The following is a 12,747-nucleotide window of genomic DNA, read 5'->3' as shown; positions in this document are numbered from 1 at the left end:
TCACTGATGTTTTCTCTCCTCCTCTTTACCCCGCTCGTCCCATGTTAGTGTCACTGAGGTCTGCCCTGCAGCTTGCCTGCATGTGAGGAGGATTTTGTCACTTTCTATCAATTGGTCCCAATCCCCCCCACCACCACACACACACACACACACACGGACACACACACACACCTCCCCCTGTTTGCAGACAGGGTTACATAATGGCACAAGGATTTCTAGGCTAAGGCAGATTTACTCCCCCCCCACTTCTGCTTCTACCTTTTCATTTTCTCCCTCTCTCTCCCATCTTCTCTCATCTTCACACACAACACACAAGCACACATACATACTCTTCTCATCACTCACACACCTTCGCTCGCACACATCACGCAGACTGTTGTGTAATTCGCTGGGTTCCTGATCCCTCTTCTCATATCAGGTCTTTCTACCACATGACTTTGACTCAAAGGAATATACGCAGACGATGGTCCTCTTGATTAAGAGACAGGACACAACTGCCCCCTCTTGTCGCCGCAGAGTAATGCACGCATCTGGGTCACTGCAGAGCGATTACTTCCCACGTACACCCCTTCAATTCATATTAACTTTAGCACCTTTCGAATGCAAAAAGCAACAGTTACAACTATATCATGTACATTTAAAGATCTGTATATTTAATGTTTAGTGAAGAGGTTTAGGTTTTCACAGCGATACCTCCAGCAGCCACTGTTACACCGTCAGTGCTGTGAGTCTATCGTTAAAACATTAAATTGGCTGCCATCTGCTGTCTGCTCAATGTCACCGCACCTCTCTGCCACACTTACCCACCCCCTGAAGAAGCCTCTGACCATTTGACTCCATTTAAACAGCCCTGGGGAAAATTAGATATGTACTGGGCATACATAGATAATGGCGTATGAGTTGTATCGATCTGCACAGCATTGATTGTTAGCCCAGAAAAAATGAATAAGAGGGTGAGTGATGGAGGAGAGGCTATGGCATTTAATGGCCAGCTAGATTATAAATCAATGGCTGTTCTGAGAGAGAAAATTTCGGCCATTTAATGAAATTACTGTGGTACAGACTGGCAAGAAGACAAAGAAAGGTAAGTGAAAGGTTAAAGATGCCTCGCCCAGGTCCACAGTAAAGTCAACATTATAGTCTTTAGATATTGTTCTGGCAATTACTGGAAAAGAAAGCACAGTAACCTACTGGGAATGATAGTTTTCTAACAATGGACGTTGATACAATTCTATGACTTTGGAAAGCCTCAACCATTTGCGTAAGCTAAATATCAATAAATGTAAATGTTTTTAATGATTAAGTGATTTAATTATTTTACTTTTGAATTTAAATAACTATTTTATAAGTTTTTCAAGAAATCTTAGAGCTGTGTATTTATGAATTTATGAATGACATTGTACAGTCCATCCACATTAAGCTTATTTCGAATGCACAATGAGTTTACATTTTGTGCAAACACGATTAAATAAATCAATACACTGTGTGGAACTGGGACACAGATGTTAGTCAACAACATGAATACAACTGGGATAGACTAAAGAAGAGGGATCAGGTGCTATGAAAACAAACCAATAGCTTCCGTATTCCCCATTCCCCCACTGATACAGCACACACACACACAAAGACACACACCAGCGCATCAGCTCAAAACAAACAACATGTATTCATTAGGTCCTTACAGCTCTGTGTTGCCATTTTGTTGTTCCTGATGTGCAGGGAAGGTAGAGCCAGTGGAGCATTAAAGGTTACAAGCTCATGCCTGGATGTGACAGGCTACAATGTTCAAATCCCCAGCCCGGCTTTGATACTGTGATTATTGAGAGATTCAAGACAAGAGCAACCCTGAGCAGAAGGAGCACCTTGTTTTTTATTCCTGTTTGCTATAGGTAAAGTAATCTTAATATAGAGATAATTAATATTCAATTATCTCTGCTAAAAAACTGCTATTAAACCCATAGGCATACGAGTGATAGCTTTTGGTTTATAGCAGCCTGTAAGTATCTGTAGTATTGAGCTTATTCTATTGCATCCTGAAGGTGTTTTAAATAACGGCGCAAATAAATATCATAAACGTAAACCAATCAACAGTGTAAGAATCTTGGCTCATATTAGACTGTGAATGTCACACTGCCTATTGGTCGTATTTGCCTGTGAAAAGAAGAGCTCCAAGTTAAATAAAATTATTACTATAGTTGCCTTTAAATGTCAAAGAAAAGAGAATGTAGCTTTCATGCCCCCCAAATCCTACACATCTCTATCCTAATATATTTCAAGTGGAATGCTGATAAATACAATGTGTTGTGGTAACACAATGCTTTTCCCACACCGGCATCCACCCTCTTCCAAGCTACACAACTATATTAATCTTGAAACATGAGTCAACAACAATAAGCCATTGTGATTCAATGTCTTTTCACCACTGGACATCACCAGGAGGTTGTCTATTATTTACATGGTTTTTATTACTGCACAGCGACGGAAATGCCTGAATAAACACAGAAACAATCCTCCATCTGTTCAGTGCACCAGCTCATTATCATGGAAACACAATTACTGCTGGATTCAAGCGTCAGTTGAAGTCTGAATAATATAACAACACACACGCTGCCGCTGTTAGCTGTGCAGGCACAACCTGATACACATGGTTCAAAACGTGTTTAAACAGGACCGACAGTTGTACTGGGAGGTTTCTTCATTACTACAGAACCCACATGGTCACTGTAGTTTACTTTGCTTTGGACCCATATACTTTGTCATGCTGCTGAAAATAATTTTTTACTGTGAATAATTGGCACTAAAAGCCATAAGCAGCCAGGAAATTACTAAGTGACTAAAAAGAAAAATGATCGTTTATATCAATGACCCATTATAAAGATTTACACCTATAACATTGTTTGAGTTTGTTGATAATAGGAACAAATCCAGAATATTGTAGATCTTGCTCTTAAATAATTCAGAACGGGTCTGTGCCGCTCCGCTCTGGGTTTGGTGGAGGAAGGCGGTGATAAACGAGAGGGCACTTCACCAAGCTGAACAGAGTAAAACACCATTTGTATCAGGGTGAAAGGAAGTGCGTAGAAAGGAAAATTGCACACCCGCTTTATGCAACAATTCCATTTGTTCTTTGACGCACACATACAAATTTAAACAGTTTTTTTGCAGCTTTCCTGCGGTTGTGTTGTTCTTTTGTCATTACGGTTGTTGTCAATGTGCTGCGTCATTCTCTCTCCCTGACTGCAAAACGAGAGAGGACATCCTGACACAGACTAAACCTCGGCCAAGTCGTCCTCTCTGTTCATGGACCAAAGAATTGCAGACGACAGACTGGCTCACAGTTGTTATTGTCCATACGTGTGTTTTGTTCGAAGCTCTTCGGTTAGTTTCTGTTAAGACATGAAAACAAATAAACCACAAGCACAGAGACACACAGATTTACAACTTGTTTGGGCAATCACAGCCTGCAAGAGTCCATGACAAGGAGGGCATTAATAATAGATCGTATAATAAATGAGTCTAGAGACCGATATGGTTTTTTTAATGGCTAATGGCGGTGTTTAGAGAGCAGGGCTGTTGATGGTCAATGTATAATGCTGAAAACATGTTGTTGTTTAATTTGTTTTTGCATATGCAATGTAAAAATACAAATAAATAATGAGCAAAACTGCTGAACTTTATTTGCTGTGTTTCTCTTTCTCGTAACCAAAGATATTGGATATAAGGAAAAGCTTGGATAAAACCTACCTACACCAACAACAAATATCACAAAGAGAGATAACACTCAGAGGAGCATTTACCAGCAGGCAGATATTTCCTTTAGGAGGTAGTGGAGACCAAACAGAGCTAAAAGGGGCTTAAATAATTTAGTATTTTATTGATCAGGTGGAAGAATATTCAACTCCAACTCTCCACTATTGTCTGTTGGTTGTGTGAATAGTACACCCGGCAGCTTTCCATTCATGTTCACCATAAAAACATCATGAATTGACATATGGCATGTACAGGGCTGGTTTGATCAAAGAGCATTTCCCTTGTCCAATAAATGCATAAAATAAAAGATATGGGAACGTTGTATTCACAGGTTGCTGTCCAACGTGAGTTTAAATAATAATAATGTTTACAAAAAGTAAGGCCACACCATTTTGTGGAATTACTATGTTTTTTTTTTCTGAATGACTTGCAAACCTCCCTTTAAAACCTCCCTTACTTTGCCAACTGGCCACAACACCCAGCCAAATCCTGAGCCCCTCTGGAACCCATCCCACTGGGGGCAAACGGATCTAACGAAGATATATCTCTTCACACCGCTGCAATGTCAAGGGCATAGAGACCTCTTGGCAGCCCGAAGAGGATCTTCTGCAGCCTGTTATCAGTCACTCTGGATGGCTCAGCCGATGGAGCTCACACCTCCCTATGGATCAATAGAATCGGGATCACGAGTGCAGGCCAAGAGGGAAGAATTAAGATATTGCTCCTGTTCACCAGCTAAAGTAGGAACCGTTCTGCATGGTGCTTTAGACACAGGAATAATTACACAGCAGGAAAAATGTAGACGGTGGAGTCATGCATTGACAGATCCAGACTGGTGCGCAGACACAACCTCTACAGACGCTTTTAGGGATAAATTATATTAACACAAAGACTTTGTTTAAACTGAACCAATTCAGCATCTATGTCAACAGATAGATCCACGAGACAATAACCGGTAGTCCCCTGAAATCTAACTCGATCTAATTTACAGCAGAAACGAAAAAAATGCTTTTAAAATTTAAAAGGTTTGAATCAGAAATTGAATATTAAACTCAAAATATACATTTCCAGAAATATTTTGCCATAATGCAACATTTTCCAGACACAAAGAACAAATATCATGGAAAGAAACAGAAAAAGATCACACCATCCGTGCAAAGGATTGATTCCATAATGTCACTTGCTCGATCTTAAGCGTCTCCCCCCGCCACCGCCAGACTGCTCGCTAGACAACTCTCAGAAAAATGTACTGCATCACCATGGCAACCAGGAAAGTGGATGCAGAGACGCCATCCTCCACAAGCCTGCAGCTCAGCAAGAGCATTGCATACATGAGAGGAAGTCCTTCAACAGAGCCGGCCCCATCTCTTAAGGGGAACACAAGGAGATGGCTTGATTTGTTCGTACCACCACCAGCAGCCATCTCTCACGTCCAGAGGAATGATTGATACATGCCAGGGGCATTCAACTGTAGAAACGCTGAGGAGGCATTAATATGTTGATTAATCTGCACAGGAGGAGATGGTTGCATGGTTTTTGAAATGCCAAGGCTTTCTGTAGCTACATGTAGCAATGAAGGGGAGTGCTGGGCTGATAATTAAAAAGCTTTCATTCCCTGCCTAAGTGGCTAGCTGGCTTAATAGTAGAAATCGGTCAGCATAACTAAGCTGCGGCAGGAATGATTTTAAGACAAGGGAATGACACGTATTATGCCTATATCCAGTGATAGCCCTGCGTCCTGTGAGATGGGTAAGTATACCATAAAGTGTAACAAAAGCCCAGAGAAGAGGCGAATCTAGAGCCGCAATAAAGGCGTTTATGGGAATCAAGGGAGAACGGACGGTAAAGCCAAAATGCCGTTAACATAACAGCCTGAGCACAGGATGAACTGTATTGATTCATTTGCAGAGAAATCTTTATTTGCGCCTCACCGGCCCTGAACTATTGTGGCGTCTCTAAAGCCGTCACTGGGGGGTACCGAGATTCTCTGAATACACAGATCGCTTCAGGCCTCGATTTTTGAGTCTCCACTCATTATTGTTTGTTTTGTTTTAGAAAAACTCTCACATGCTAGTGATTTTAATTTCTCCATGGTTCCTATTATCTCAAGATTGAACCATCACTGGATCTGGATCCTCAGCAACAGGACTGGGACTCCTGGAAGGGAATGGAAATAACTTTGACTTCCTCCTTGATCAGATTCCCTCTTTATGATCTTTTACAAACTACAGTCACAACAGAGCTTGATAACACACATTGATCGAAGCCACTGTGTCAAATCTTTTGTCAACAACACTGAGGCACACTTGACATTGACATCTCCTTCTTTTCCTTTTTTTTACAACACTGGGGAAGCGAGTGGTTTCTCTGTTCTCATGCTGAGCTTTCAAGTGGAATGTGAAAGCATTGACTGAGGATTACGTATGAACTGCTTGAATATATGAAATTATAAATCGTATGAGTCAGGTCATTAAGGTGTCAGGGGTTTTAAAGATGGGGAGACGAGGTGCTCATGTGGGCTACTGTGTGATCAGATGAGGGGTTAAGGGGAACTCAAACGATGCCCTTCACAGCCACCGCAGATGACTGATGATAAAAAATACGCTTGAATGGAAGCAAATCGCAGCGATAACAGATCCTAGGAAAACAAAGCGAAACAGAACAAACTCGCACAATACACCTGTCACCATACGCGCTGGTGGTGTAGTTCTCTAATGGGAAACCTGTCCGGAAGATGGTGTTTGAACGCGTTGCCCCCACCGGCTCTGCTAATGGAACCCTGAGAGGTTATTACACATTCAAGTCACACACATCTGTCCACAGCCGCTGAGCAGCAGCAGCCGGGCGCCAGGTCTGCTAGCATGTAGCCGGTAGCTAACACACAGGGGATGAGTGAAGTGTCTTCTCCTACCTTTCAGCACCAGCACCACCTCGGCGGCGTCCTCCGCCTCCGCCCCGCCGCTGGCCGGGGGGTCGTCCCCCTCGAACAGCTGGTTCACCTCCCCCTGGATGTCGGAGGGGCGCCGCTCGCCGCCGCTCTTGGAGACGGTGAACCTCTGGCTCATGGTTGTCGCCGGTGAGACAAGCGGCGGGTCCTCCTCTTCACACGGTGCAGGCTGACGTTGATGGACAGCGGGGAAGAAAGGAGAAGAAGACAAAAAAAAACAAGGGGGTGTCTCTGGCTTGTCTGGATGTGGCGGGTCCCCGCTCCTCCTCCTCCTCCTGCTGCTGGGTCAGTTCACCTCCGGCTCCGGGGTCCTGGTCCTCGGAGAAGCGGCGCTTCTGTGACCGTGTTCCTCGGATGTGTGATGCGGAGTCGAGCCGCTCATCAACCGGTGTCTGCTGCCCGCCGGCCGCCGCTGCACCCGGGTCCTAACGCCGAGGAGCTCCCGGAACGCAGCGCCGTTTTAAAAACAACGTGAAACACAACGCGACAAACTGTTTTGTTACGATTCTTCACGACACGTTAAACTACGTGTTTTGTTATTATGGACATTTATCTGAACGGATTTAATCTAGTTTTATTCACCGGAAACATTTCACATGAAGATTCAAAGATAAGCACCTGTACGTGTCTGAGTGGGCGTTGCTAGGCAACCACGGGATAAGCTAAAGCCGCTGTCAGTCCTTCAATCAGGTAAAACTTTATTAGTTTATTTATTCATCCTCCTAACACTGTTAGTTTATTCATTTATTTAACTCTATTAGTTTATTTATTTAACTTTATTAGTTTATTCATTCATCCTCCTAACACTGTTAGTTTATTCATTTAGTTAACTCTATTAGTTTATTTATTTAACTTTATTAGTTTATTTATTTATCTACCTAACATTATTAGTTTAATCATTTATTTAACTATATTAGTTTATTTATTTAACTCTATTGGTTTATTTATTTAACTTTATTAGTTGTTATATTTATCTACGTAACATTATCAGTTTATTCATTTATTTAACTCTATTGGTTTATTTATTTAACTTTATTAGTTTTTATATTTATCTGCTTAACTTTATTTGTTTATATATTTATGTATATATTTATTCAACTTTATGGTTTTATTCATTCTATGAACTAACTTCATTGGTTTATTCAATTTCATGTTCATCTTTTATAATTTCACATCTACTTACTGCCACTTGCTTCACCTTGACTCATGTTGTGCAACAAGAAACACGGAAGGCCACAAAGTTCTGCATTTATAGTATTTATTCTACCAAGAATAACTACAAAGTGAACCTCCAAATGGCCATGTGGTGGTAGACCCGGTGAAGGAGAGCCAAGAGCCCGGTATGCTGGCCTCTTAAGTATTGGTCACCCCAGGTGTGCCACATCCCTGCTGATCACTAGGCTTCATCAGTAGCATTAGTTTGTCTCAATAGGCTCAATTTGATTTCATTACAACGCCATTACTTTATTTTAATCTTCACTTTTATTTTAGACTTGTGTTGTTGACTAGATATAGACTACCTGAGGAATTAAGGAATTAGTGACTGTAATACTTGTCTAACTGTATACTAACTCATGTAGGTATTGAAAGAAACCATTTGGCAAAACACAAGGGCCAAAACCACTAAACCAGACACAACAAGTTTGAATGGAAAAGACAGAGAGTAGAGAGTTAATTTAGCAGGATAAGATTAGACAACATCAAACTAAATTCATTAGGGCAGTTCATTCTTGTAATAGTTTATTCAACATTTGATAGTTTACAAACACAGGACGACGATATAAACTTTAGGCATTTCATAAAACTAATCGTGGCATGAAGAAAAAACTGAATAATGATAATAATAAAAAATAGTCTAAATTAAATCTAATAATAAAACAATACATAGGGATTATAAACATTTTAATTAAACTAATTAAAGAGAAAGGTAATTCAATAAGTTTCAAAGGTTATTTTATCACTTTTTATCACTTCATCTCATTTGAAAGGATCCAATATAAACTTTGATATCTGCTATCAAACTGCTATCAAGAATGTGTTTTTACCAAATAATCTTAGAGACAGAAACTTACAGCGGACTTTGATGGAACGATCGGCTAAAACACATGGATCTTTAAAAACCTTCACATGTCTGCAAGAAGCTGGATGGGTAAGAAGAATGTAATGACTCCAACAGCCCAGTGGGGGAGTGCTACAGCTCCGTTAGGATTCTCTAAAGAAACAGAAGAAGAAGAAAAAGAAGAAGAAGTGTTCATGCAATGCATTGTTCAGAGTAGCGGTTTGAACCTAGTCAGTTATTCTGCTGAGTTGTTTATGATCTCGTCACGTATTTCCGACCCGAACTTTGACCATGCAACCAAACCAACTATAGAGCAGAAAGTCGTAAAGGTTCAGGTCGAGGTTGAGTCTTTCTTGGTAAAGTTTAACCTTTGGGCAAGTTTGTAGTTTTTCTTCAGAGCTCAGTTGGACTGTTCGTGGACAAGACAAAGTTTCTCCAAGTTCCCTGACTGACGTAAGAATGAGCAGGTTTTCTTTACAATGAGATAACACACAAAATCATTGATGCTGTTTTTTGATGCTGTTTTGCTGTGAGTTGAACTAGTACAACTGCACACTAATGATTTGTGTGTCACGTGACCTGTTCAATCTCAGCTCTGGACGAGTAGTAATATTTCTATTAGTAGTACTGCTATTGTTATTATTTTGTTATTATCATTATAATTATTGTTAATAGAAAAGTAGTAGCAATAGTATTATTTGTAGTAGGGCTATTGCTATAATTATTTTTATTGTTCTGTTTTACTCCTGCTCAGGAACAACAGATGCAAATTAACTCTGGTGTAATTGCTTCTAATCATTGTTGGCCCTGTTATAGTTTAAAATAATAAGAATAATAAAGTAGAATGTGTCTCTCTTTGTTTAAGTTTAAAGTGTTTTTGGCTCCTGAGTGAAGAATCTGGTTTTAAACCTTTCCAAAGAATGACAAATACAAAAACTTCTACAAATCTGAGATAGATGAACTGTGTGTATTATTTTGTAATGTTTCCATTGATTGAAAATCACAGTGTGACAACTCTTGATACTGCTTTATTGCTCAGCACTAGTCTTGGAGCATCGATGTCAGTTTACTTGCTTAATAATTGACAAAAAGGCTTAAGATTGAAACAAAACTTAAATGAAATTTCGGTCTAAGGTCTAAACTATCTTTTATAATCTGCCATGAGAAGATATTAGCAGCACATCTTTGTGTTTATGACTGAAATAATTAAAAAGGAATTTGAAGACATAAACTAAAGTTCTCCGAAACCACGAATTAAATGGTTTCATAGACAAATGATTGATTGAGAAAATAATCAGCAGGATAAACTGATAATGAAATAGCTTATACTTAAGAATTTACTAAAGTGCAACATCAATTTCACATGATTAATATCATTTCTTCTCTGTCTAGTTCCTTCTGGTCATGCAGCTGGTGATCCGTCGGTACCGTCCCTCAGACAGGGACACAGTGCTCACTCTGTTCAGCAATGCTATTTTGGAGCACATCTACCCGTGTTTTCAAAACAGCATGACCAGGCCTCACCTCCTCGCCTTCACCCTGGCTCTGTGCGCTGCTGGCTACCACCTGGGCTCTGTGTTCGGGGCTGTGTTGTTACCAGGACTCTGGATGGGCCTTGTCTATTATAGCTGTAATGAGATATATGCCGGCTATGTCAGTATGAGGCTCAAGACGGACATGCAGGACATCCCTGGGAACTTCCTGAGCAGACCGGATGACTGTTTCTGGGTGGCTGAGGCTGAGATTGATGGCAGGGACCAGATTATGGGTACGGTGGCTGTGGTAGCTAAACAAAGTGGGAAAGAAAAGTACGGGGAACTGCACAGAATGATCATCTCACCAGAGTGCAGACGGGCTGGCCTGGGCTCCAGGATGACTCGGACTGCGCTTGACTTCTGTAAGGAACGAGGCTTCTCCAAAGTGGCTCTGGAGACCAGCTCCATCCAGACACCTGCTGTGGCCCTGTACAAGAAACTGGGGTTCTGCCATGTCCGGTCGGACATCAAGCCTGAGGCTCCCTCATGGGTTTTAATGCTGGCTAATGTCTCGGTTTTACAAATGGAAAAGCAACTGTAGAGCTATGTGTAACAAAGTCTTTTTGAGAATTGTTGTACCACTTGCACCGTGTGGATGAACACCTGTTAATTGGTTTCGAACAAGACACCCGTTTAACTTTACTGAATCAAGATGCACCAATTGTTGATTATGTGCTTTGTATTTTTTTTATCAAATACTGTGATTTTATATCTTAAATGAACCTTTGATTATGCCCCCCCCCCCCCCCCCCCCTAAAAAAGGCCAGAAATAAACCCACTCCCAAGGACTTAACAGTTCTGCGTATGATCCCCTCCAGCCTACACACAAATGCCCTGATTGAAGCATTTTAAAGACCCTGTGCAGCCACGTAAGTGTTTTAACTTATGAACCAAAATAATGAAGGTGTAACTTCTTCCTTTTCATATCGCTCATACTACTGAAAAGAAGTTTAATCAAGAGAAACAAGATCTAACCTGCGTGAGTCAGGGTTTTCACAGCTGATTAACATGTCTATTGTTTTTTATTCTTAAATTTGTGATTAAAAAGAAAGGAGGTTCTACTTTTGCTTACATCTTTTACTTAAATTCAAACTGTAAATCCGAGCAGAAAGGTAAATACAGACTCTTGAAGGCTACTTTACAGACAGGGCTGTTGATTGGGGAGAGGCGGTGGCAGAAACTTGGACTATGGGCAGAGAAGGTCTCTGGTTCGTCTCTGGTTCGACTCCACGGAGAGACAACAAAAGACGAACCTGGATTGATCTGTCCAAAAATCCAAGATTCTCCCCACCCTGTCTAGTGCCCCTGAGCAAGGCACCTTACTCCCCTAACATCTGCTCCCTGAGCGCCGTACATGGTCGCTCACTGCTCTGTGTGTCCTGCACCAGATGGGTCAAAAGCAGAGGTTAAATTTCCCTACCTGCATGAGTGTGGCTTTGCATGTCTGTGCATGTGTTTGGGACAAATAAATGCATCTTAATCGTGATCTTAAATGTGTTGACAATAGAGGGCGCTATTTATCTAAATAGCACTGAGACGCGTCTGGTGTAAATCAATAGTTTCAGTACAGTACCTGCAGTTACAGTTTTGCATTCACAAATTTTCAGATTATCACATATAGATCACACATCAAATATCTGTAATTTGCAGTTGAACACAACTGTCGTAACAATGAAAAGCAAATACGTCAAATAGAGAACTGTACTCAGGTGTTGGTATATTACACCCATTAGTCAATTTTCCTGCGGCCCTGGAGGAAAATGCAATCAGTAACTCTAATGGGAATGATACAATAGTTCTTTATTTATAGTCATACACTTTCATTTCAGGTTTGACATTACTAGTACTGCACACTGCTTATCACAGAACAACACTTGCTGCCATCCCTCAACAATGCTATAAGGAATCCTACAGTACATTTACAATACTTCCATTGGGTATGCATTCCTTGTTTTTTTACAATGTACAGTTTTCTTGTCTTAATGTTGCATAGTTTGATTTTCTTTAATTATCCTCTTATTTACATAAAACTGATGGTAGAGGTGGAGGTATTTCTTTTTTGTACATGAGAAAAGGACAAGAAAGTAAAAAGTGGAGTACTCAGAGTAAACATACTAAGTTCCATTCCTCAAAGTCTACCAGTTTCAGCTCACTCATTTAGCCACAATGCCATTTCGGTTTGGACCACTAAGGGGTGCCAAAGTTTTCAAATCCACACTACGGCTGTAAACACTTGATCAGACAGTTTATTGTGAGCAACCACATTCTTCTGTGTAATTTCCCTTTTCTGATTTGAAAAAACAAGCAGTGAAACGAGTTTTTACATGAATTTACATTGACAGAGAACCTTTGAATGTGTGGTGACTTCTCATGTTGATGCTTGAGCTCCATGTGTTTCATACAGAACATGCTGCACAGTTCAGGTGAGTGGGCGCCTGAATGGGGCTCATGTGGAG

General features: G+C 40.8%; 2 protein-coding genes across 3 annotated transcripts in view; one reads left to right on the top strand and one right to left on the bottom strand.

Moving 5' to 3' along the window:
* slc12a5a (solute carrier family 12 member 5a) overlaps positions 1-7,040 on the bottom strand; it is a 125,341-nt gene extending 118,301 nt beyond the window's left edge. For both annotated transcript variants that reach the window (XM_062406490.1, XM_062406497.1), the window contains exon 1: positions 6,662-7,040. In XM_062406490.1, the coding sequence (XP_062262474.1) occupies positions 6,662-6,815 (154 nt within the window). In that variant the 5' untranslated portion in view covers positions 6,816-7,040. The remainder of the gene's footprint in view (positions 1-6,661) is intronic.
* Positions 7,041-8,919: 1,879 nt separating this feature from the next.
* nat8l2 (N-acetyltransferase 8-like 2) lies at positions 8,920-12,418 on the top strand. Its single transcript, XM_062406477.1, has 2 exons — positions 8,920-9,209; positions 10,149-12,418. Exon 2 carries the CDS (start codon positions 10,161-10,163, stop codon positions 10,830-10,832), a length of 672 nt encoding a protein of 223 aa, XP_062262461.1. The 5' UTR covers positions 8,920-9,209; positions 10,149-10,160; the 3' UTR covers positions 10,833-12,418.
* The last annotated feature ends 329 nt before the right edge of the window (positions 12,419-12,747 follow it).

This window comes from Platichthys flesus, chromosome 2 (genome assembly GCF_949316205.1).
Source record: "Platichthys flesus chromosome 2, fPlaFle2.1, whole genome shotgun sequence".
In the NCBI taxonomy this organism is placed as follows: domain Eukaryota; kingdom Metazoa; phylum Chordata; class Actinopteri; order Pleuronectiformes; family Pleuronectidae; genus Platichthys; species Platichthys flesus.
The sequence above is the reverse complement of the archived record's forward strand: the minus strand, read 5'-3'. Positions and strand labels throughout refer to the sequence as shown.

Coding starts and splice junctions, on each gene's coding strand:
- nat8l2 (XM_062406477.1), top strand. CDS start 10,161: ATGCAGCTGGTGATCCGTCGGTACCGTCCCTCAGACAGGGACACAGTG.